The 26,064-nt window shown below is 32.0% G+C and overlaps 2 protein-coding genes across 6 annotated transcripts in view; both read right to left on the bottom strand.

Annotated features, from left to right (window-relative positions):
- Positions 1-20,052, bottom strand: part of LOC148603240 (ATP-dependent translocase ABCB1-like) — a 34,733-nt gene extending 14,681 nt beyond the window's left edge. Inside the window, exons 1-15 of one of the 3 annotated variants that reach the window (XM_088551948.1) lie at positions 19,871-20,052; positions 16,427-17,045; positions 14,924-15,057; positions 10,642-10,890; positions 9,036-9,207; positions 8,452-8,576; positions 7,564-7,744; positions 6,855-7,079; positions 6,235-6,360; positions 5,370-5,573; positions 4,752-4,922; positions 4,137-4,298; positions 3,563-3,590; positions 2,395-2,469; positions 551-753 (exon numbers count right to left, since the gene is read on the bottom strand). In XM_088551948.1, the coding sequence (XP_088408074.1) occupies positions 551-753; positions 2,395-2,469; positions 3,563-3,590; positions 4,137-4,298; positions 4,752-4,922; positions 5,370-5,573; positions 6,235-6,360; positions 6,855-7,079; positions 7,564-7,744; positions 8,452-8,576; positions 9,036-9,207; positions 10,642-10,890; positions 14,924-15,057; positions 16,427-16,612 (2,241 nt within the window). In that variant the 5' untranslated portion in view covers positions 16,613-17,045; positions 19,871-20,052. Of the gene's footprint in view, positions 1-550; positions 754-2,394; positions 2,470-3,562; positions 3,591-4,136; positions 4,299-4,751; positions 4,923-5,369; positions 5,574-6,234; positions 6,361-6,854; positions 7,080-7,563; positions 7,745-8,451; positions 8,577-9,035; positions 9,208-10,641; positions 10,891-14,923; positions 15,058-16,426; positions 17,046-18,014; positions 18,169-19,870 lie in introns of those variants that run through there. The other 2 variants (XM_088551949.1, XM_088551950.1) reach the window with 2 other exon arrangements.
- A 3,840-nt stretch (positions 20,053-23,892) lies between these two features.
- LOC148603239 (actin-related protein 5-like) overlaps positions 23,893-26,064 on the bottom strand; it is a 35,541-nt gene continuing 33,369 nt past the window's right edge. For all 3 annotated transcript variants that reach the window (XM_088551947.1, XM_088551944.1, XM_088551946.1), the window contains one exon: positions 23,893-24,069. In XM_088551947.1, the coding sequence (XP_088408073.1) occupies positions 23,894-24,069 (176 nt within the window). In that variant the 3' untranslated portion in view covers position 23,893. The remainder of the gene's footprint in view (positions 24,070-26,064) is intronic.

Genomic DNA, 26,064 nt, shown 5'->3' with positions numbered 1-26,064 from the left:
CTTGTTAGTTCTGTTTACCTAGTCAATAGGTTTTTTTTTACTAATAACAGGAGAAATTATGCCATATTTCACATATCTTCTCCGTTTGATTCTCACAGGGTAATAATAGAGAGATCAGATGTTCTTGGGGTTCATCCTTGAACATTCTTAAAATAGAATAGAGTGTGACTTGACAACAACCATCAATCATGGTCACACAATCTGTTCTCTCTCCAGAAAAAAATCAAAACAAAACAAAACAAAAAAACAGATTATGAAAACAAAAATGTGGTTCAGTATAATAAAACATTTGTAGACTGTTCTCTTTATGACCATTCAACAAATGTATATTGTCTCAGACACTCCATCTCCTCTTTAGCGGTAGTCTTTTCATGAAGGCCTAAAGTTTATCTGTGTTTCTGCTAACCCTACCAACCCTATTTTTTTTTACATAAACCAGTTACAAACTTTTGAAATAATAAAAGAAGTTTTGCCTACATACCAACCCTAGTGTTTTAGAACATGTTAGCGGAAACACAAGTATTTTTTTACTTGGCCTAACTATAGTTACCTTTTCCTCATCATCTTCATCTTCCTCTTCTGTGTCTTTACTGACAACTGAGGCTTCAGTCTGTAGTTTGTGTTTCTTGGGGGATGCGTCACTAAAGGTTCGTTTCCTCGTTGATCCCATACTATTGGTCCTTTGACGGATTAGGGCAGATTTTTCACCTCCTTCTTCATTAGGAAAGAATTCATGCTCTATCTCCTCAGCAACTGCAATAAAAAACATTTTCTTACACACATAATTAAATTGAGAGGTAGACCTAGGGTAAGGGACATAACTCTTAAAAATCATTGGAAGGTTTGTATTCAACATTTTACATCAATTTCATGTAAGCATCAAAGTAACCTGAACTGATTTCATTCCGTTTCAAATGAAAGCTTGACAGGCTATGTCCCTTACCCTAGGTCTACCTCCTTAAATGTTAGGTATGAATATTCTAGAATAATTTATTAAGGACAAGAAGATATTACTGGTAAAAATCTACAGGAAAAAATATCTAGGTTGACAGAAGGAGTTTCCAGTATTTCTGATGGAAGTTGATGAAAAAAAAAACTAGCATTTAATGGAACAGATGTGTTGTAAAAATGACAGGTAAAATAATTGACTAATGCTTAGTACTAGTGGTTTTAAGCAGTCTTTATAAAAATCAGAAAGGAGGTGATTCGTGCATGTCAAAAACCCACTGAATTCAGTTTTATGTCTTATTCAGAAACCATTATAGATCACATAACCAGTCCTAGTTTTACAATTCAGGGTTGCACATATGAGATGAAATTTATATAGATTGTACATGAAGTTAGTACTTTGCAAGAGTTATTGTTCTTGATTTGGTTTGGTTTGGTTGATTTTAGTGGGAAGTTAATGTGTAGTTTTCTCAAAAGTAGAAATCAAAATACAGAAGGACTATTGTCACATAAAAACGTAGCATATGTAGACCACAAAAAGGATTGTCTGATCCATGGGTTTTTCAATACCATAAATCACTTTACTGCAAGCAGTGTCTGAATTTTATATGGACTGGTATTAAAATTAACAGAAGTCTCAGTATGGAGCTCAGTGCAGATTCACATGGTAAAATACAAATAGCTTTAAGTGGTACTCAATAATTATATGACGTGAAATCTACCCTCACATGACTAACATGCAAAAATTAACATGCAAACATGGGAACCAAATAAACCACAAAAATATACAAGAAAAAAAAGACATTGAACTTAACAGCTTCATGCAAATTTTAAAATTGTTCTTCAAATGGTTATTACCCATACACTCATACACATCAGTGGCACAATGGTAAATCAACTCCTAGCATGCAATTGCATGACAACAAGTCCTATCAAGTAATATTTTCAAAGCATCATGGTACAATCTGCACTGAACAAATATAAAATGTCCTAGTTACAGTGGGTGAAATGTAGAGAACTCAAATTAAAATATCGCCTAAATATAGCTGAAATATTGATGCTCAGGCATTGAACCCCAAATCAATCAATCAATTTATAATATGCCATCATGCTGAAACAATATAAGTAAAAAACTTAAACAAAGATGATTAAAGGACAGCCCTGTAAATATATGGTCAAAATGGTAAAAAGAATTCCCCTACAGAGAGTAATATTACCTGAGTCTGAAATCATATTCAACAATATGACATTCTTATATTAAGATTCTGTCCAAAAATAAATTGGCTGTGATAAGTAATTTCAGAGAAAAAAAAACTTAAATGGAGCAGACAGGCAAACGAGCAGACAGCCACCATGATCGTTATATATAGATTTGTTTGCTTTCAAAGCTATGGGTATAAAATTACACATATAAATGTGAACATACATGCAGGGAACCAGACTTACCATACTCAGTAGATCTATGTGATAACAAATTTAACTGGTTATCACTTAGATACTTTTTCTCTAGTCTTAATTCAGCTGTATTAAATATCAAAAAAGTTTTATTATATTTTAATAAAGTGCATCATAAGCCTTTTTGATTGGCTGTTATTCTATATGTATACAATGTTATTTATACAGGTCACACTAAAATAAATCATTCATACATTCATCTATTCATTTAGAACCATCATCAAAACTTCAATGAATAAATAGGCAAAATATCTTTACATGATTTTCACATGAATTTCATATGACTTGAATATGAATCAAGGAAATAAATTTTGTGACTGATAGAGTAACATGAACCAAGCCATCATGTGAATATACTGTTCAATTTTCATGTGAAATTCTTTTGGAAATCATCAAATTTCACATTAAATACTGGAATCTGAAAGAATCAGACAAAATTGAAAGTAATGAATTGTGCTTAGAAAGTAATGAATTGTGCTCTGAAAGTAATGAATTGTCCTTAGAAAAAAACTTACAAATGTGACAATGTGAGCACAAAATGTATGGTCTATAGAAGAAGAATTGACAATTTGTCTAAAAAGTGTCAGGGAATGCAGAAAAGCAAGTTTTTAGTTACATTAGAATGATAGGGGAAAAGTGAATTATCTCCCTTTGATGATGAAATTGCAATGTATATTTCGAATTACTGATGTCGTCTGAATATAGCTGAAATATTGCTGCTCGGACGTTAAACCCCAACAAACAAACAAAATGAATTACTGACATTTAAAAAAGAAATGAATTACAGTTCTGCATTTCAGATAAAATTTTGAATAAGATTTCATTGACAGACTTCTGTGCTTTTCCCACCAACTATGATTCACCCACTGCCTCATTTTTAGATGGACAGTACTCAAGTTCATGAAGGTTTCATTGTAGGTTGAAAATTACAAATGAGAAATGCAGTAATTCAGTAAAAATTGATCTTTTGACCTATGACCTTGAAAAAAAATCTCTAGATTTCCTTAAAACTCAATATGTACAAAGTTTGGAATTTATAAAGAATTATTACTGATGGACCACAGGGAGTAATATGGACATAAAAGAAACATAGATATTAGATCAAGTTATTTTTGAGAGGCAAAATAGCAAATTATATCAGAAGTATAACTATAAATACCTTCTTCTGATTTGTCATGCTGTTTTGTCTGAAAAAGTAAGAATATGGAAAGATTTCACTAAATAATGCTCAATGATTGAACAAAATGAAATAAATATGGTTGATGGTTCTGGGTGTAACTTTATAAGGAATACTTATAGCAATATATCGATTATTGTGTCTATAACCAATATTTAGAAGCTGTGTCTAGTACACCTATTTATGGAAAGTTATCTATCCAAAAAGATATCGATAGCATTTTAGTAGCTATGTAAGTATCAGTAAGGTTTCCAACAACTGGACAAAAACATTACTAATATATTTTTGTATTTATTAGTGAATGCTTCAATTTCTGTCATATGAAATGGCAATTACACTGAAGAACAGTGTTCTAGCCTCACCAACAAAGGCAAACATTCGATTAAATCTAATGGAATTGAGATAATTGCAGCAAAATTCAGATGGATGGAATCGCGTGGTGATTTCAATAATGAGTGGGGTATAATAAAACCATTCATAAATACAGCACCACAGTAAACATGGTAAAGTTCCCACTATATGGTAAAGTTCCCACTACACAGTATACAATATATACCTGTAATGTAACAAGCTGATGATACAACCCTTTCTTTGACATCAGTTCACTATGTGTACCACTCTCAGCCACTACACCTTCTGATATTGCGTAAATAATATCAGCATTCCTAATTGTTGACAATCTGTGGGCAATTACAATAGTGGTTCTTCCTTCTTGTGCCTTAAAAAAAAAACAAATTGTACATACATTTCTATTTATTTCTAGGACTCTAGGACTCTTTATTATGAGTTTTTCATTTTTGTGCCTTAAAAAAAAACCAAATTGTTCATGTATTTTAATTTATTTCTAGGACACAAAATTTATATTTTTCTTCCTTTAGGTTTTCTTTTTAGTGCCTTTAATAACAAATTTGTTCATGTATTTGAATATTCCTAGGACACAAGTTTTATAAAATGTCGATTTTGAGTTTTTCACTTTTGACCACACCTTTATTTCTTTGCCATTCATCAGTTATCTCCAACAAAAAAATTACTTCATTTTAAAATTTTTTTATTTACAAGAATGTATTTTTCAAAGATAATATAAGGGAATTTTTTTTCATTAACTACGAAACATTTTAAATTGAAGAGCAGGGCAACATTCTTTCAATCTAATACAATCTACATTGTGTACCTTTTCAAGAGCTTTTTGTACAATTCCTTCACTTTCATTGTCGAGGGCTGAAGTGGCCTCGTCCAGCAGTAAAATCTTAGGATTTCTCACTAACGCCCTTGCTATAGCTACTCTTTGTTTCTGACCTCCACTCAGCTGAGCACCACGATTCCCTACTAATGTTTCATAACCCTAAAACAAATTTAAGTACTTTAGAATAAGAAGTTTTGATTCCCCCATGCCAAGAATTGAATGCAAATCACAATTACAAATCAATGCGACCAATTAAAAAAAAATGCAATGATTTTCAATCTCTACTAGCCACAATGTTATATTCTGTATATAGAATACAAGTTTTATATAGTAATGCAGTAGTACATGAATTCACACTTGTCACAAACTTTGCTCCAGCTGACCCCAGAATTTAATTCAAATGACCTTTTGACATTCGAAAAGCAATTAAATTTTACATTATGACATTGTTGCTCTTTCACTTAAAGGATACTTCATTATGGGAACAACAGGAAAATATATTATTATCCACAGTGGCATCCACAAGTGTAAATATGTCTATTCCATCACAATTCATTTGCAAAATATTTTTTGTTTACTTTTCAACAGTCAAAATGGCATACAAACCTCTGGTAGTTGTTTGATAAACTCATGGGCATTAGCCATCTTGGCAGCATTTTCTATCTCTGCTTGGGTGACATCCATTTTACCATATTTAATATTCTCTGCTATTGTAGTGGCAAACAGAACTGGTTCCTGGCTAACCACTCCTATCTGTTCTCGTAACCACTTCACGTTCAATTCTTTAATGTTCACACCATCAAGCAAAATCTGTGATTTAAAAGCAGACCATGGAAATCAAGTTTTGTAAACTAATATAAAATAGGAGATAGGAGATGTGGTAAGATGAGACAGGCATACCTGTAAAACCTTTGGAACAGTTCATGCCAGATATACTCCCCCACTGACATCATTTCGGATATTCTCCCCAACTGACACCATTTCTTATGAGGGAAAACTGTACTTAAAGCAAATTTTTGATGTAAAAATTCAAATATTTAGCATATAATAATTTTAATTAAAAAATTACTACAAATCCTACATTTCCATGTGTGAAATTCAAAATTTTTCATTGATTTTGTAGGAGTCTGCCCCCTTGATAAAGGGGGCATGTACAGGTATGGGTTCATGTTTTGACCTAACCATAAAATCAATGAAAAGTACTTATCCGAGCCACATTACCATCAAGTTACATCAATTACTGAAAGCATGGAAGTATAATATCTAGATATTATACTTCCATGCTCAAAGTGATTAGAGATTAATTTGATTTCTTATTGTAGATAAAAATATGATTCACACTGAACTATCAAAAATCAATGATTATCATAATATTAGTAACATAGTAATCATTGATTGTTGATAGTCCAGTGTGTATCACATTTAAATGTACAAATGTGAAGCTGGAAAGCCAAAAAAAATCAGATATTACCTGTCCATTTTCTAGGTCGTAAAACCTCTGTAATAATTGTATCCCTGTACTCTTCCCACATCCACTGGATCCAACTAGAGCAACAGTTTGACCCTTTTTTACTTCTAATGTCAATCCCTTCAATATCTGAAAAATGGTCATTTATTGCAAGCATCAAATTGATAAGCACAGAAAAAAAACAAAAATGCTTCATGTCCAAAAGTGAATCTGAATCAATTAAAACTCAAGTTCCATAACAGAATCAAAACGTTGGTAGTGTTAAATATAGACAAGTATAACCAATAAATAAAAGAACCCACTGGAATGATTAAAAAAGCACCAAGTACTAGAGGAAAGAAATAAACCAAAAAAAAACAACACAATCTATTAACTGGTGTTGAAAACTGAAGCAATTTGTTACTTCATCAGATTGTACTGTTAATAAGCTATAAGAATTGTGAAAGTTTTTACTAAATTATTTGTGTACATCCATTCTATTGGGCCATTTAAAACTCCTGCATTTGATTAACATAATTATTTAAGTAAAAAAGGGTTTCATTTAAAATCAAATTGCCTGGTTTTTAAAAAAAAATAGAAAACCATTAAATCCGAACCCCACAATAAATGCTTAGGCAGTATACCTTGACATCTGGTCTAGCAGGATAAGTGAAGTGAAGATTAGAAAATGTTATGTTTCCTTGCACAATATCAAGTTTCTTCCCTTCCTTAGAAGAGAAATCAATGCTGGATTTCTGGTCAATAATTTCATACACCTTTTGAGCCGCCCCTCTAGCACTGCCAATTACCTCTAATGTGGGAAAGGCTTGACCAAGGGCCATTGCCCCCATCATTACTCCCATAAATACCTGTAATGGAAAAAAAAATTCTATGTATCAAAAAAAATCATTGCTTAATTTCAGTCTGCAATTTTGCTTAACCTATTAAATGCTATATATGTACTGCTTAGTATGGTACCTAAATAGATCTGTGCAATTATAATTGTGATCCATTATTAATAATTGACCAATCAAACAGACCTATAAAACTAGTCATTCCTTGTATGTGACTGCTGATCGATTATTTTTCCATTTTACACAAATTTGGGTGACTAGTAATATGTTATGGATGCGTTCCTAATCAGTCAGCTATCAGTCAATAATTGGTCTTCAATCTGTCAAATAGTTGTACAAATCAGTTCAGGCACTGTTCCTCAAATGTTATAATGATCAAAGAAAATAATCAGGAGAGTTCTACATTTGCATCACAAGTTACCATGGAAATATCAAGAAAAAACTGCTCTGAAAATTTCACAATTCTGAAGAATCTTAAAAATAAAAGTTTTAAACTTACAGTTAAAGTCTCCCCTGGTTCAAAGCCTTTAAGTTCACCAGTCCTTGTCAGGTACATCCCATACCAAAATGCAACAGCAAATGCTGAATAAACAAAGAACCAGAAGGTGGACTGGCCCAGTCCTGAAACTATACCTTTCCTAGCACTCTCTTTGTTGGCATCAACTAAGTTATCATTATACCTGTAAATATAAAGATAAAAAAGGAAATGTTAGTGTTCTATACAGATGGTTTTGGGTGAGTTCAAGTGCCCTACATATTCTAATGGTTTTGACCAACCCAGCTTTTTTCTGTAATTATTCCTAAAAACATATTTTTATTCTTGTGTAGCATACCTTCAAATTTGCCTTTCAGATGTCAGAGTGTTTTTTTTTTCACCTGGATTATCATGCATTTTCAAAAGCTGCAGGGAACACTAATTGTGTTTTATTAGAAAAGAGTACTACAATATCAGGACGGATAGGACATAGTGTCCTTCCATTGAACCCTGATGCTCCCATCAACATTCACATGAACATCATGAAGATGTTTGGCTAACAGGAATATGGGAGTTGAACAGAGATGAAATGCCAAAACCCATCTCAAATTTCAATTTTAAAATGAAAGTTTCCCAAGTTTTAGCTGACAAACTATGGTATGGTTGATATCTAACCAATCACTATACAGTACTATATGGCTGGTTTTCATTAGCAGGTATAAAATTTGGCGATCTTTAAGCAAAAAAGCATAATTATTTTGGCAGATGCTTAGTGGTGTACAAAATACGTAAGCCCAGAGTAAATATTTTGTGGAATTTATTTTGGCACTTTAAGACAGACCATCAAAATACGCAAAAATTAACACCCACGAAAATTACCAGCTACACGATATAATGTTGATCTTTACAGACCTATTACATTCTTTGCCCTGTCCATTGAATGCCATGACAGTCCTGATTGACACAAACACCTCCTCAGCAACAGCTCCAGCCTTGGCATAACTCTGGGCTTCTCTCTGGGCTATAGACCTCAATGACTGCAAAAGTCAATATAGCACATGCATGTCATGAATTAATAAAAAGGTTTTGTGATTGCTGTACAGATATTAATTTTTGGTGGTTGCTAATTTTCATGGATTATGCTAAGTGACTATATTCACAAGTATCAATTTTTTTCACCTAGTTTCTCACCAGTTAGGTACTGATAGTTAGTTATATTGCTTGCAAGGTTTTTATTGGGCTCACTTCAAAAAAATTCCAAAAAAAAGAAAAAAAATCTCAATTTTTTTTTTTTTAACCTTTTATAGCTCTATATTGTAAAATAACTATCAATACCATGTTGCACACTACTTTGTGCTAAGAATATCCTAAGTCAAATTAAGTTGTATGGTTAAAGAGGAGGCACAGTACAATAAAGTTCATAAGTTCAAAGGTGGTTATGTTTAAACAGTTTTCACTGTACTACAAATCAACCCTCATATTTCAAGAATACTTACTTTAGTCATAAAGGCTCCAAACATGATAATAATTGGACAAAAGGCTGCAGATGCTAGTGCTAGCTTCCATCCACTTATGAATGCTAATACATAAGCTGCTATGAATGATGTTGTCCACTGTATCATAGTAGCTACTTTATCTCCAATACCATCTTCTATAACATACATGTCCCTGAAGAAAAAAAAAATACATGACATTTGTTCCCGCAAATATAAGTACCGCACACTGAACTAAAACAATTTGACCTCTTCCATAATAAAACTAAAATATGTGCAAGATAAGGATACCCTTGCTCCACTTTTTTCATTAAAAAATACACATGCTCAATAGCATAAAATTAAAATTCATTTCTGGTTTAGATTTAGAAAGAAATGAGAATACAAAAGTGTGATAAACAGACAGACAAAATGATCTACATTTATACCAAACATAAGGTAGACAAATATGTAAAGTAAATTATATTTTAATTCTATAACTTGTATTGCCAGGGAGCACAGACTGAATTTTATTTATAGTGCTTATTTCAAATATTCAAATATTAAAAATGCAATGATTTAGAGTCAAGATCATGATATAATAATTTTGTCAACAGTGAACCTGTCTTATGGAGATTTGCCACAACATTTACAGGGAATATCGTGAAAGTATCATTGTTCCTAGATAACCAATGTTCTTGCTTTTCATGGGTTTGGTAAACCATGAAGTTTGGATCCCAATGAAAAAGAAAATTGCCATGCATTTGTAAGATGGAATTATTCAAGACTCTACAAACTGATGTTTTTTACCTAAACCATGTAAATTAGTACCCACAAATAAAAGTAATTTCACAGTATAGTTAGGGTTAGGGTTAGGGTTAGGGTCAGGGTTAGGGTTAGGGTTAGGGTTAGGGTTAGGGTTAGGGTTAGGGTCAGGGTCAGGGCTAGGGTTAGGGTTAGGGTTATGGTTTGGTTAGGGTTAGGGTCAGGGTCAGGGTCAGGGTCAGGGTTAGGCTTAGGGTCAGGGTCAGGGCTAGGGCTAGGGCTAGGGTTAGGGTTAGGGTTAGGGTTAGGGTTAGGGTTAGGGTCAGGGTCAGGGCTAGGGCTAGGGTTAGGGAACCTTAAGGTTAAGGTTAGGGTTAGGGTTAGGGTCAGGGTTAGGGTTAGGGTTAGGGTTAGGGTTAGGGTTAGGGTCAGGGTCAGGGCTAGGGTTAGGGTTAGGGTTAGGGTTAGGGTTAGGGTCAGGGTTAGGGTTAGGGCTAGGGTTAGGGTTAGGGTTAGGGTTATAATTGTAAGAAGGCGTCATTTTTATGTTTATTCAAAGATAATCAAAATAAAACAAATCATATTAATTTTTTGTATGTGCAGGGGCCATTTTCTGTCAGGAGGGGCAAATGGGTTATGACCCCCTGATTTCCCAACCCCTGCAACTGATGAAATGTGCATAACAATCTAATTAAAACCAGCTCTTATAATTTGTTTAGGGCATACTAGCAGGTATCCAGTAAATACAATTACAAGAGCTAATTTTAATTAGAATGAGGTATATACTTACCCAGAAACCTTAAAGCCAGTTCCCTGTTTTCATGTGTATCAAACCAACAAATTATAGATTAAGGTATATACTTACTCAGAAAACCTTGAAGCCAGTTCACCGTTTTCATGTGTATCAAACCAACTGATCTCTTGTCTCATTACAGACTCAAAAAACAACTTTCGAATTGTCCTCATCTGGCGTTCTGCAGCAACTGTGAAAAATGTGACGGAGAGGAAAGCAAAGATCAATACACCTACTCCTATCATGCAGAACCAAAAGGCTTTGCTTCGTACATTGTCATAGACTTCCGCATATTTGGACGGCGCAGTCATATTTTGTATACTGTAAAAATAAAGTAAAAACAATCAGTCAAAGGAAAAGTTTGTTGTTCAGGTAGTATGATTTTTTTTAGTTTTAAGTGTTCCCTCAAACCTACCAAGAGTAACTATAAAATGAACATAAAGTAGCATGCATTGCCTTGTTATGAATAGCCCACTCATACAGGAAATTAATATAGGAGAGCAACCAAAATTGTTTACCGGTACAAAAGAGTAATCAAGGGAACCAAGGTTATAGCGGTATCAAAAGAATGTAATCCAGGGACAAAGACCAGACATGGAAAACAGACATACACAACAAAGAACATAAAGTAACTAAAATCATACATACAAAGTAACAAAAGTAAATGAGCAACTCGGACTCCACTAAAAACTGGGAGCATAGACCAGGAGCACATATGCCCAAGCTATATAAAGCCATACACCAAATGTGAAATAAATCCATTCATTGGGAGCCAAGATTTTTGTGAAGAAAATGTTCTCTATTAATCCATATAGTGAAAAACGGCAAAACAAGAAGTTGATATCAGAGAGCAATTCTTTACATCATATACCCAATCCATATAAAGACACATACCAAATTTGAAAGTAATCTGTGCAATGGGAGTCGAGATGATTGCAACAAAGATTTGGACAGACAGACAGAAGGACAGACTATACTATAAACATTACTAATTTTCACTATTTTTGTGGTAGGCCAAAAACTGTGAAAAAAAGTACTCGCAAAATTAATTTTTAACACTTATATAATGCTCAATATTTGTTGAAACTGCCAAAATTGATACCCGCCAATATGTTCACTTGAGAGAATCCATGATCAATAGCAACTGCAAAAGTTAATATGATTACAGTACCATCCACTTGTTGAGTTGGGTTATATTTTGGTAATTTCACTGTTAGACTTTCTCCCAACCTATCGTCATAACATTTTCCTCTTGTGACATTTTCTTACATTGACTTGACTGCATAATACATTGATAAAAAGGATGTTTAAAATTGTCTGGTTTAGACAGGGTTACAGATTATTCAGGGTTTGATTTAAACAGATTTTACTGTATTTCCATACTTGACCTTTTCATATTGTCACAGTGCTGTGAAAGTATTTTTATTTTAGGATAAAGATATTTATTTTTTGCAATGGATTATTCACATTGAAATTAAATTTCAATTCATGGTCTAAACTACACTTACAAGTAATGGCATGTTCAACTTTTTTTGTACATTCAACCTTTTACACTTTTCTGTCTATATATATAAGTAACAATATACTTTCTGTGTCTTGTTATTCTATTTGTTGAACTTAAAACCAACAAAATTTTTATAAATGATGAAATATCAGAACCAAAGATTAACATTCTGTTTACAAGTTTACGTAAGGCCACACTAAAATATTCCTAGGTTCTCATCCAACATTGTAAAAATTTGAACTAGAGGGTGATTTTTTTTATTTTCTATCAGTAATAGTGAAAAAATGCTGTCAAATTGAAAGTAATTGACTTAAATTGGTCAAAAAATCAAAATACAATTTCTTGAGGGGTTGAAAAAATCAGGTTAGGAGGGGATGAGAATCTAAGAGATTTTTTATTTAGGTCTAAGTGTGCTTTTTAGTCTAAAATAGACATACCACACAGACATTGCATAACTCCACATTGACATTAGATTACCATGCTGACATTGCATGACTCCACATTGACATTAGATGTACCATGCTGACATTGCATGACTCCACAGTGACATTAGATGTACCATGCTGACATTGCATGACTCAACATTGACATTAGATGTACCATGCTGACATTGCATGACTCCACAGTGACATTAGATGTACCATGCTGACATTGCATGACTCCACATTGACATTTTAAAGTGATTCTTTATCAGGTCAATTAATTTACAGAATCAAACACTTTCGTGCTCAAGGACACTTGTACAGAATTTGATAAAAAAAAATGTTGAATAACAACATTAAACCCATTTAAAAATTACTTCTATTCTTATGAAGAAAAAAAAAGTCATGTAAAAGTACTGTAAGTTGTACTTATCAGGCAAAGGGAATTTTAATTTCAACAGCTATTTATGATCTGGCAGTTAAAGCAAACATCATTCCATCAATCTATTAATATCATCTATTTACTCATCACAACTGAGAAAATCTCATGTAACATGCAATTAGTAACCAAATATCACGTTTTTTCCCTTAAAAAATGCAATTTTCTTTATTTTTATCATTTTTTATTAGTTTTTTTCCCCTGAAAGTTGAAAACTTCTGATCACGTCAATAAAACAGGTACTATCTTTAAAAAAAGAAAGCGACACAGTAAAATTTGTTCTTTTTACTTATAATTTTCTACATTTCATTCAGAAAATAACACATGGCATGCAATTTCAATTTTCGATACTAAGTTATCTGTATTTGGCCTAATTCAGTGACTTGGATTTCCATGGGAGAGCGTCTTTAAGGTCAAAGGGTAAAATGCAAAACAAAACTGATTGCATCGTAATTGTAGCTTTGTGATCTTCCTTCATCAGAAATGCAAAAAAAAGGAAAGAAAGTAATACATTTCATCAGGTAAACCACAAAATTTAGTTCCCAACACAAAAGGAGATTCCCATTGATGTTTTAATTGAAAACCTCAAAACCACGAATTCAAGAATCTACAAACTTGTGTTTCTTCCGTAATCCACGAAAATTGGTATCCATGAATTAAATACATTCACAGTAGTCAAGAAATAATCACTTGCCAAAGACAAGTACTAAAAAATTAGAACTTGCCAATGACGAGTTTGCCAGTGGAGATTTAACATTAAAAAATTAGAACTTGCCCATGGCGAGTTGGCCAATGGAAATTTAACATACTGTACAGGGTAATATTTAGATTTATTAAAAATCATAGTTTTGGAATTTTCCTGGGAAAAAATATGATCCTTTACTGCCCCTTAAGTGTTAAAACAAAAGAAGAATAACCAAGCAATTAACTAGAAGTGGCCTACTAGTTGAATAATAGAGCAAGAGATTGTTATCATCTTCCAAGTGCTGTTTCAAAACACAGCAGGACATTATTCAGAAAGTAAAAGTCCATACAATATTATATTGCAGAAATTTATAAGGTGAGTAAGTGGACTGTATCATACAAGAGTTGATCCTATTAACCAGTCACATAAAATACATTTGAAATATTAGTTTTATATCATGTCCTTTGGCTAGTTGTGTTTGACCTTGAATAGTTGAGGTGAGCCTCAGCATTGCCTCACCAAAAATGACTGTCTTCAATCCTTTACCCATGGTCCATGAATAAAATACAGATCCAATAAATAAAAGAGTACATTTTATAACCTCATGTTACTATACATTTGCTGTTGATCAATAAACTTGTAGGTAAGGAAACATGAAAAATACATTTTTTGAAGTTTGGCATACATAAGTGACAGTCTCTGTAAGAAGACACAGATGCAGAATATTAGGCTATTGGTTTTTGATACTGGCTTTCTCACAGGATATCTTAGGCACCTGAGAATTATCTCACCACTTTGACAGTGTAATTGGACTATCTGTGCCATCAGAATAAAGGAATAAAAGCAAGATTTTCCATATTATTTTCGTAATTTCATAGAAATGCACTACAAATAACCAATTCATGGTCAAATAACTTTATAAAAATCCTCAATTTGCTAACATTCCTGAAGACAAATTTTCAAGCATATCCGGTAATGCAGAGTTTTCAAATAGAGAAGATTACCTTGAATGAAACAATTTTGTCATATAAGTGAGTTTTTGACATTCATGGTTCAGATTTTTTTTTTCATTTTGCTTGATTTTAATAAGACATGTACTATAAACACTGAAAGATAATCAGTGATAGTGAAATGCATCTGACTAAAAAATCCCATTAGGTCCAACTGAAATTTTCATATTTTCTTGTTGAACATATACGAGGAAAAGTCAAAACATATGCCATTGGGTCACACGGATATAGAATATATTTCGCCAAACCTGTATGATACCAAATTACTTAGGAATAAGCTCAAGTGTGTAATACCTGTCATACATAATAAGATCTGTAGCAACGGAACCATACACAAAGAGATTCAATGGCATACCCAGGCCTGCTGTCATTGAAAATATAACTCCCAGGAATAAAATCACTCGGTCAAACCCTGTGGCATACTTAAACTGAAATATATAAACACAGGTGGTGTATAATGTTATGCAACATACACAGCCATATGTGCCACATATGATAATCAGATGGTGCTCGATTCATATGATAACCGATTCATATGATAACCATATGGTAATCATATGACCATCATATGATATTTGACATGTGGTAGTCATATGATTATCATATGATTCTCATATGATAATATGGGCTTGAAAACATGTGATAATCATGTGTTTGTGAAATACATGTGATTATCAAATGATAACCATGCGATTAACATATGTTAACTGAAATATATGATTATCATATGATGCTGGATTCATATGATAATCATATGATGCAAACCATCTGATTCTCATGTGTGGCACATTTGCCTGTGTATGTTTTCATATGTATGGAACCAATGTTTTAGGACCAGAATATGGTAACATACATGTATCCCTTTGTGCTTTTTAAAAATACATGAAAAATTTGTTCTTGAAATAATCTTTTGATGTATGAAATCATATTGAAAAAATAAAATGACTATATAATTTATTTAAGTGTCAGTCTCTATAAGAATCAGGCAGTGGATGAAACAAGGTATGAAAAAAAACCACCATTATGAAAGTTTAATTTGACTAGATGCACCAAGAGAATCAAAGAAAACAGACAAAATTTTCCATATTATATTGGTAAATTGAGATATAGTATCATTGAAGTGCACTGAAAATTAACATTTCAAGGGCAAATAACTCTGTCGAAAACCTCAATTTTCAAACATTCTATTGAAATAATTCTGAGCAAATCCAGTAATGCAGAAATCAAATAATGGTCTTTTCAAATAACAAAAGCATCTTTGAATTAAGTTATATTGTCAGATTGGTGGGGTTTTGACATGCATGCTCTGATTTTTCCCATTTTTCCTGATCCTTACAAAAACTTACACTAAACTACTTTTTCATGAATTAATTTGTTAGTTTGAAATATATGTTCATGATGGTCCAATATATAGGAAAAATATATGACAAACATTTGTTTTTCATGTGTTTTAAAAACATGGAAAACATTTGTTGTAATTTTCCTTTGAATATAAGATCTTATAAATGGGGCTAAATTACAGTATAGCTACAATGAAAATATTGATCCTAAACCCTATAAATACCAAATAGCTGCTTCTTAGAAAATTATTTTGAGTCGAAGATTTGACAAAATTATTTTTTAAATGTCATGAATGTCAAAATATTAAAATAAAAAGATATTTGCTAATTGCAGAGAATTATTAGAAATCTCTTCAAAACTATCCTTATAAAAATTGTGTTTTGGAATCAGCCAATTTAAAATCCTGTAAAATATGTATAGTAAAATACCAAAAATCCTCAACCTGAGTTTACTTACCAACTCACGAGCTCCAATTTTCTTCATATCTTTTTTTACTTCCTTTTTTGTTTTAGTATCATTTGTTTGTTTGCTAGGATATGTTTCACCATTTTGCTCCTTTCCAAAATCACCATTTGCATGACCCTTTCCTGAATCACCATTCACATGTATCACTATGTCCTTGTTGAAAGTTGCAGTTGACATTTTGGTTCGAAATGCGAATGAGATCTATGGTTTGTGTTGACAATTTTTGTGTAATATTAAGGTCTTTTTTCTTTACCAATACTAAATTTGCTCTTACTGTAATGCTTTCTGACTGCTGGTAAAGCTGATAATTCTCTGGAGAGAATTGGTGCTTCTATATACATGCACAATCAATTAACACCATGCTTAGTACATGTATAACTTGTATATTGTAGCACATTAAAAATTAGTAAATTATTCAACTTTCCTTTTGAATTAATAACAATTTAAACTTTTAAATTTTCAAATTCCTTCTTTTTTAGAGAGATTTTTCTACTTTCTACTTGAATGCCTCTAGATATGTAAATACAAGTCGACCAATTCAGATGTGTAAATATTTATGTAGCATCAGTAATCTTACTCCCTAGCTGCAGCTACTGTAGAATTTCACAATCTACAAACAACAAATACACTTATATTTGCATGACAATGTTAAATTATTTAATTTTATGAGATGTGATCATCAAAGTGTTTTATTTAAATTTTAATACATTTTGGATTTTTGAAAAATATAAAAAAAATATTGAAGAAAGTAACCCCTATTAAGGAAATTAATCATGCTATCATGGCTAAGGGGCTGTGTTAGTTATGTCTGCATGACTAGCCAATATTTTAAAAATCATTTAGGGAGGTTGACCTAGGGTAAGGGACATAATTCTAGAAATCAGTCATATGTTTGTAACATATTCAATTTAACCAAAGCCTATCAAGCTTTCATTTGAAACAGAATGAAATCAATCCAAGTTACTTTGATGCTTACGTGAAAACCTTATTTAGACAGCAACCATATTGATTTCATTGGTGGGGAGTTTTCAAATGGTTGCTGGCTTTCTAAAGAAGATCCTAAATTTATTCTCGTAATATGAACTTGGTCATTTCATGCCTTTGAATATTGCCTCTAATGTCATTATTGTAGTTTGTGGACGTCGACACTTTCCTATAAAGCTATGGATAAATTATTGATGTTACAGACTGAACCATTATAAAGCAACTAGAAAACCATATTCAGGCCAGTCAATATTGCCTGAATATTTCTTTTCATTTAGGGGACATATTCAGACTACAAGTAGTAGATTCACTGCCGTTATTCAGTCTAATTAGATTGACAGTTATTGTAGTATGACTGATTTTAACAGGACAATGTTTTACACATGTAAACTTTTACAGAAAAATAGCTGTCTTCCACCTTAACATCAATATGTTGTCCCTGTAGACCATACATGTACATAAAATGTGGAACAATTTTGTACTGCAGAGTTTCGTTAAGATATTTACGCTACCAATAGTCAAATTGATAAATGCCAATTTCAAAGAGTTTCCGATATTAAAACATTGTAATAAAGACTAACATAATATTACATACCTTATAACATTATACTATGTACATGTATGAAATTACAGAAAATCTTTCCAATGTAACAAATATTGATCGTTAAGTCAATAAGATGGACTTAGTCGGACTGTTAATTAATTAAATGTCAGTGGAATAAAGATTGGGTTGGTCTTTAATGTAAACCTTCTATAACAACTAAATAGGAGGACTGACAAATGTCACCTGGTTTAAAACTGTAACACTTCACAGTTGACCAGCTTTTATTTAATGCTATATCAATTTCAAAAGTTGCTTTAAAAGCATGGTTAATATTCAGCATATAGAGTGTTATTTAAAGTCTTTCTAAGATTGTTTGAACTTCTATTCTCATCTACTTATTGGGGAAAAAAACTAGTTGAAGAACACTTTAATAAGTACGGTCAATAAATAGGACTTAATAAATATGTCTTAAACATGTGTTCTCCAACATGTTATATAAAATATAAGGACATATCAAGAAAGGCTTAGAATATTCAAAAATGACGCAATATTTGGTTTGAATTAATCATATTGGTATGCTTTAAAAAAAATTCCTAGTGAATTAAATTTTCCATATTTTACAAGTAAAATACTTTTTTCCAATTCTTTTATCAATTATCCTATTATAACATTGTCAGGCACATTAAAAAAAAAATCATAGTTTTTTATCTGTTTTAAAACAATATCTAACAGTTTGATAATAATTTTCAAATCAACAAAATGTGTGTACACTACCCTTTTTGTTTACTTACAAGTAGTCCAGATTTGAAGCAGAAAACCTTCACATTAAGTACTGAATAAATTCAATATTTTACAAGAATCATAAGCACATTATTAATGATTCAAGTTTCATTTGTTTAACAAATTACTTTTTAGGTTTTTTTCCCCAACATTAGTAGTTCTAAGGTTATATAATCATTTTACAGACACACATGTGTATGGAGTGTTCATATCACAACTCATACATAATGCCATAGCTTGCCGAAACTACACACTTTTTGTATCACGCTAGAATTCTAACAAATAAGTTTCTGAAACAGAGTTATGTTGCTACAAGATAGAAGTCATCGCTACAGAAGTTTTATGGTTGTCATCATGAACTCGTTGATCGTTATGGTGTATCCATCTGCGCCATGAAAACAGTCGTAGTTTTCCTTTCCTCTTTTGTCTACCCCGGACTTGACTATTTATGAGCACCTTGGCGGGTGTTTCTAGAAAAGCAGAGGACGCTTACCCTACCAGTGCACTTGGTCCATGCTCCCAGTTTTTAGTGGAGTCTGAGTTGCTCATTTATTTTTGTTACTTTGTATGCATTATTTTAGTTACTTCATATTCTTTGTTGAGTATGTCTGTTTTCCATGTCTGGTCTTTGTCCCTGGATTACATTATTTTGATTACTGCTATAACCTTGGTTCCCTTGATTATGCATTTACATATGTAATTGACCAGTGTTTCTATTTACATAACTACAATTACTTTTGAGATAAATTTCAATGAATGGACCCAGAAACTTACAAAAATATGAATTTTAATCAAATTAATGAATCAGTCAGAGACATTTGTTCTTGAAAAAAATTGACTGCGTTTTAATATATAATGTTCAGTTGTTAACTTTGTGTTCATGTAAGTGAAAAGAACAAAATTGTGCAAGCAAATGCCAAACGCTGGACAGCTTTATGTAATGAATCAATTTGAAATATAAAAAAAATTTGGAATCCAGTTCAAACAGCTTTTCTTTTTAAATTCTTTTAAGAGATTGGAATGAAAAATTTAAAATCTGTCACTACAATGGTATATTATATTACCAATATACAATAATTTCACGAAAAAGAAAATTTATTTAGAAAAAAATGGTCCGTGTGTCTTACCTTAATTTCTAACGGATTCTAAAACACTTCAATCTGTCTTATATGCACCGAGATAATGCTAAGAGAAATTATTTCCGGCTTGATATATACTAAACCCTGACATCATATAAATCTCCTACTTAAACATTCCACCTTTTGGCACTTAAACAGAGCAAGACAATGTTCCACCTTTTCACCGGACATTTCATGTGCTAACTAATGACCCCGATAAGAGTTCTACATTTTGACCTCGTAACTGAGGAATTTATTGTATGGCTTACAGCGAGAACGTTGATTATTGATTTTCTTACATGATTTACAGGAATGTTTGAACAATGATTTCATTTAGGTTACAGACCACCAATTCAACCAATGAGCATTGGGAACGTACGCAAAAATTGTCCTACGCAGAAATTACCCCTGTTCCTCATAGTGCTGTGAAAAAGTTCTCATCTTATTTAAAAAATTTAAACAGTTTCTGAAAGGAAAAACATTTCTGTACATTTTATAGGTGCATTTTGCTTCTTGTGATGTGAAGCCTAATCTCCATAATGATTTTTAAATATATTAAGGTAAAGTCCAGAGAAGCCATTGAATATTGTGAAATTAGCATAGAAGCCTATGGGAAGTGGAATTAGTGGTTTTTAGCCTTAAGCTGAAGCCATGGCAAAATGAAAAGTTTCTTGAAATAGCTTTAAACTACTTGAAGATCTTGTTAACTTTGCCATGAGAGGAATACACTACAAAAATCCTTCAAAATATGCATTTTTTTAAGTTATAGGTCCAAATTATGGAAAATTGGTCTTTTTGGCTGATTTTTATGTCCTATCTTGTAAAAAGTGTAGAAAATTTAGTAAAAATATCAAATATTAAATTTTGAGGGCTATATTTACCTAAATATGGTGGTAATAAGCACTTGAAATCAAGTTTTGTGTAGATTTGAGCAAAAATTAGGTTAGAAATGAGGAAAAACTCACTTTCATTACTGCGGTTAAGGCCATATAAGCATTCCCCTATGGCAACATGGAAAATCCATTATTGAGTACTTTTTTTGCTTTAGGTGCCCTTTACTGGTCATGTTTTAATGTGAAAACACTGTATTTACAAATTTAAGGCCAAATATATCACCTTTTGTGAAAATTTAAAGATTTAGGATTTTTGACATGTGATCAAGAAAAAGGGGGAGGCATGTCAGAAATAAATTTTTAAAAATAGACCAATTTCTCAGAAAATGATTACTTTTAAATCTATCTCTTTATTAATATTGTTAAAAAACAAGTTGTGATTGATTTTTTTTATTTGAAAAGTCAGAAAAAGTTCTTTGCAAATATTTAATGCATTTAAGTATGGTAGAATATTGTCACTTTTTTGCTCGTGCAACTTGGTTACCCTATATTTAAAAATCAAATATTTAAAAAAGTGCTTGTCACATTTCACTGAAACTTTGCAAATGCATTCAGTATGTGTGTAGGAAGATACCTGTATAGTTATTTATTTTTTCTAAGACAAAAAGTGACCCTTTAGGTTACAGACCACCAATTCAACCAATGAGCATTCGGAACGTACGCAAAAATAGTCCTATGCAGAAATTACCCCTGTTCCTCATAGTGCTGTGAAAAAAGTTCTCATCTTATTTAAAAAATTTAAACAGTTTCTGAAAGGAAAAATATTTCTGTACATTTTATAGGTGCATTTTGCTTCTTGTGATGTAAAGCCTAAACTCCATAATGATTTTTAAATATACCGCTATCTTGTGAAAACACTGGGATTTCCCATGCTATTTATAGACCCTTCACTTCCGGTGACCAGTACTGCATTGCAAGTCTGCTAACTCCACATGCCATTCTGAAGATTGTGAGCTGACATATGTAGAATCATGCTGATATATAGTCCTCTGCAGGTTAAAGTTAAGGTAAAGTCCAGAGAAGCCATTGAATATTGTGAAATTAGCATAGAAGCCTATGGGAAGTGGAATTAGTGGTTTTTAGCCTTAAAGTACCAGTCCGTATAAGATTCAGACACTGCCTAATCTGTTTTAATGTAAAGGTGATTCATTATGATTCATTGTGGAGAAAAAACCAACCGGACAAATGCCTGAAATGGTGCTTCTTCTGGTCTACACAACACTATACTTTTGAGTAACATTAGAGCTTCGGCTTCCACGCAGTCTGGTTGGTTAATAAGATGTTTTTTGAAGTTGTTTTCTATAAAAATAAGAAAGTAAAATAAAATCCTGACAAACTGATCTATCCATTTTACACGAATTATAACAGGAAACAGAGGTATAATTTTATTTGGCCTTAGGTGTGTGTGTGTGTGGTTTTTTTTTTAACAATATATATACATAAATCATCTCCTGACTGATATTTATTAAGAATATTACTTATGGAATAACTGAAATAATAAAAAGTAGCTGAAAATACTTCTGAAGTTAAGGTAAACTTGATATAAAAACAAGTACAAATAAAGATTATTTTTCTATTAAATCACTGAGAACATTTTCCCCAAAATAAATCTTGATGAAAGAAAAGAAAACTTTTTTTAATAGAAATATCTGTAATTTAAATCTCAAACATTTAAAGAATTAAAAGAAATTTATATCAATGTCAAAGCTGAAAGTGACCTACCAACTTTATGTCCAAATATTGTAATTTTATCCAAAATCAAGTATTTTCTGTAGATGAAATCTAAATAAATGATTTTTTAGAGACTACAATGTACTTACCCTTCTGAAACACCTGATGTCACTCCCAGCTACCATGAATTGGAAAAACTTTAGTTTTTTGTGTTCTGTCTTTTGTTCCTTCTCCTCAGTTTTTGTATGTTACTGTATTTTATTCTATTGCATATGTGTGTAGATTGTCTCAGTTTTAATTTTATCCATGTTTTTGGCAATTGGATTATGAAGTCTCTGAACTGGCCTTAAATTTGATGTTTCATAATTTTTGCTGACATTTGTGAGTTTATTAATCCATAATTAAGTTGAAACAAAGATCAGTTTGTAATATTTTATATCCCGTTGTCTATATTACATATATGTTGTAACTGGGTCATAACCATATTTCCTTTATGAGTTTGTCCCAATAAAGTATTTGTATTTGTTTATACCTGGGAAATATATTTGGACTTAATCTCACCTGTCATATTCTTTGACAACGCTATCGATTGTGTCCCGTCTTCTGCGTACAATTGTTCCAAATTTGGAAAGAGTAAGAACCTCCAGAAACACCATACGTCTCAATATATCTATGGTTGTATGACCCTATGACCTTGAGATCTTTTCAATCAAGATTTCATTATAGTCTCATCATTTTTCATCTTCTTTGCTTTTTCTGTTTATTTTTCTCTGTTTTTCCTTATCCTCCCTCCCTCCAAACGTTAACAATTCACTGCACTTACAATCCTTTTCTTATAACAAACATCTGAGTTGGTCTATTATTCTATAAACTACATTACATGCTGTTACAGATATGAAACAGTGTTCATTCAGATTTTGTTCTGTGTATCCTCAGAAATCAAAAATAAAAAAAAAAACTTTGAAAAAAAAAGGTTTCCTTTCAATAGACAAATTTTGTACCAAAACACTGAAGAAGTTTCTCAGTTATAATACAGTATACCATATAATAAAAACACAATTTTGTTACATTTCACCTTTTTTTTACACCTGTCAAAAAATTTATTTGCATTTACATTTACAAAAATCAGTTTAAGAAAATGATTTCCTTGATGTGAAATATAATATATAAAAATGAAGGACATGCAGATGCTTTTGATCAATTGGATTTTCCCTGCTCGACATTTTATAAGCAACTCAATAAGTGTTTCTAGAAATGAGAGGATGCTTACCCTACCAGTGCACCTTGTCCATGATCCAAGGTTTTTTTTTGTTTTTTGTTTTTTTTTAGGGTGTGTTCTTCATTGTGTGTGTCTATTTTTTTTTTTTTTTTTTCGACTAGTAGTTGTCCCTCAATTAAGTTTTTTTTTTCATTACCATCTGGTTCCCTTGATTTCCCCAAGAAGGGCTTGTAACAAGCAAACTCATAATCATTTCTCTTGCTTTATTACATAAGGAGTTGGATAGTATTTATTTGACAGAGAGTGTTCTTTCAGATATTCTCCTCCTTTCTCTGAGTACTCTGCTTTTGTTACACTGAACACAGATCGGTGTGGTGAGATCGCAAACTTTCTGGCTCCTTTCCATGCATCAAGAATGGGATCAGCTGAAACAAAGGTCAATATCTAGGATGTTTGATCAACAGTTATATATAAGTAACTAATAATTAATTAAAATTCACTGAGGCAGTTAATTTAAGATTGATGTAAAGATTTGATATTTATCAAGAGATATGATACAAAATGCCACCAATCAATTAACCAAATGCACCAAGACACAAAACTTAAGAACCAATTACACTTTGACTGAAATCAACGATCATACCTTTTCCAATTAATATAAATTCAGGCTGGGGTATTTGGGACATTACCACATGGATTTAAAGTTTAATTAAGATTTAATTCCATGTACACGGATTGACTAACATACTTTTTTCTGTCAAATTAAATTAACTTCAATTCTTGTGAGGCACATTTGAAAATAAGTGTCTTGCTAGGCCCATTATGATACGAACAGGGGGTTGAATCCTGAACAATTGGGAAAAGTATGGACACACCATTCATATTTGACGGAAGTTCAAAAATTTTACCAGAACCTACAAAGTCACTTTTTGGCCCTTGCTCCTAAATTATTCCAGCCAAAACATGCAAAATACATCCCAAACTTCAGGAGGGGATATGGCACCTTGTGGAACAATTTCATAGTGATCCATTCAATTTCACTTAAGTTATCGTCCAGAAATCAGGGAAAAAAACTTGTTTATGACCCCTTATTTTCACTTGACTCAAGTTAAAACCCAAAAAATCAATCCTAGTCTTCTTTTTGTGGTATTGCACCTTGTAGTTAAATTTGTATGAGATTCATTCACTTAAATTCGTTATTATATAGACATAAGGAAAATTCTTGTTTCTGAACCCTTTTTGGCCCCAAATTTCTACAAGGTTCATGTCATAACCCCCCAAATTAATCTGTCTGACCATTGTCGTATAGAATATTGTGAATAAATATCAAAGGCATTCTTTTGTTTTTACCTGAGTCGTGGCTATATACTATGAAAGTACTTTAATTCCTGGATCCCAATTTTCATGGATCTGGGAAGAAACACAAGTTTGTGGATTCTTGAATTTGTGGTTTTGAAGTTTTCAGTATACACTTCAATGGAAATGTACTCTTTGCTGGAAACCAAATTTCATGGTTTGACAAAAACCAAGAAAATTGCAATTGGTACCCCAGGAACAATAGTACTTTCACAGTAGTTAAATTCTATGAACACTTGTTTTAGGCCTCTAATTCTAAAACACTTTGGGCCATAACCCACAAAATCAACCTTTTTTTTGTGGTTTAGAACCTTGTTATAAAACTTCATAAAGTTCAACCGACTAATTTTCAAATTATTACATGTAAACCAAGTGTTTATGGAAGACAACAATGATGACAGTGCCAAACCAATATACGACTGCAAAATTTTTGGGGTCATATAAAAACCAGCTTCAACCATGATAAGTTTATTTCCTCATAGATAAAAAATATTTCAACAGCTTTAATAAAAACATCTGCAATTATAACATGGTTGTTAAAAAATAAAAGAACAGTGTTCCAATGTCCCCCACATAAAAAGATACATTTCAACCAACAAATTGCCTTCTTTATCAGTGTCAATGTAATGTTACAATAACACTGAACAAGGCTATATATAAATATTTTTTTAAAGAATGATGTTTTGCTAAATTATGTAATACAAAAAAGTAATTTATTACATAAATTGGTAAAAGCATTCCAAAAAAAAGTGCGGAAAACTTTAAATTCACTGAAATTTTCTAAGTCCAAGGGTCGTAACTACTGTAAAAATCTTTCAACCATAACCAAAGTCGATCTTAATCTGTAAGGCCTATGATATTTTTTCACAATATTCTATACCACAATGGTCAGACTTGGATTAATTTGGAAGGTTATGACTTCTTATTTGGTAAGAGCATTACAAAAAAAAGTGTGGAAAACCCAGACGGACGGACAGATGAGTTGCAGGGGACAATAACAAAAATAATAAAATGGCTATTGAAATGGGCAACAAATTGCTTGAAATGAATAATGGGTAGTTATG

This window comes from Perna viridis, chromosome 11 (assembly GCF_037379345.1).
Source record: "Perna viridis isolate PV_CMFRI_1.1 ecotype Kerala chromosome 11, ASM3737934v1, whole genome shotgun sequence".
NCBI lineage: Eukaryota > Metazoa > Mollusca > Bivalvia > Mytilida > Mytilidae > Perna > Perna viridis.
This window is presented reverse-complemented; position numbering and strand designations above follow the sequence as displayed.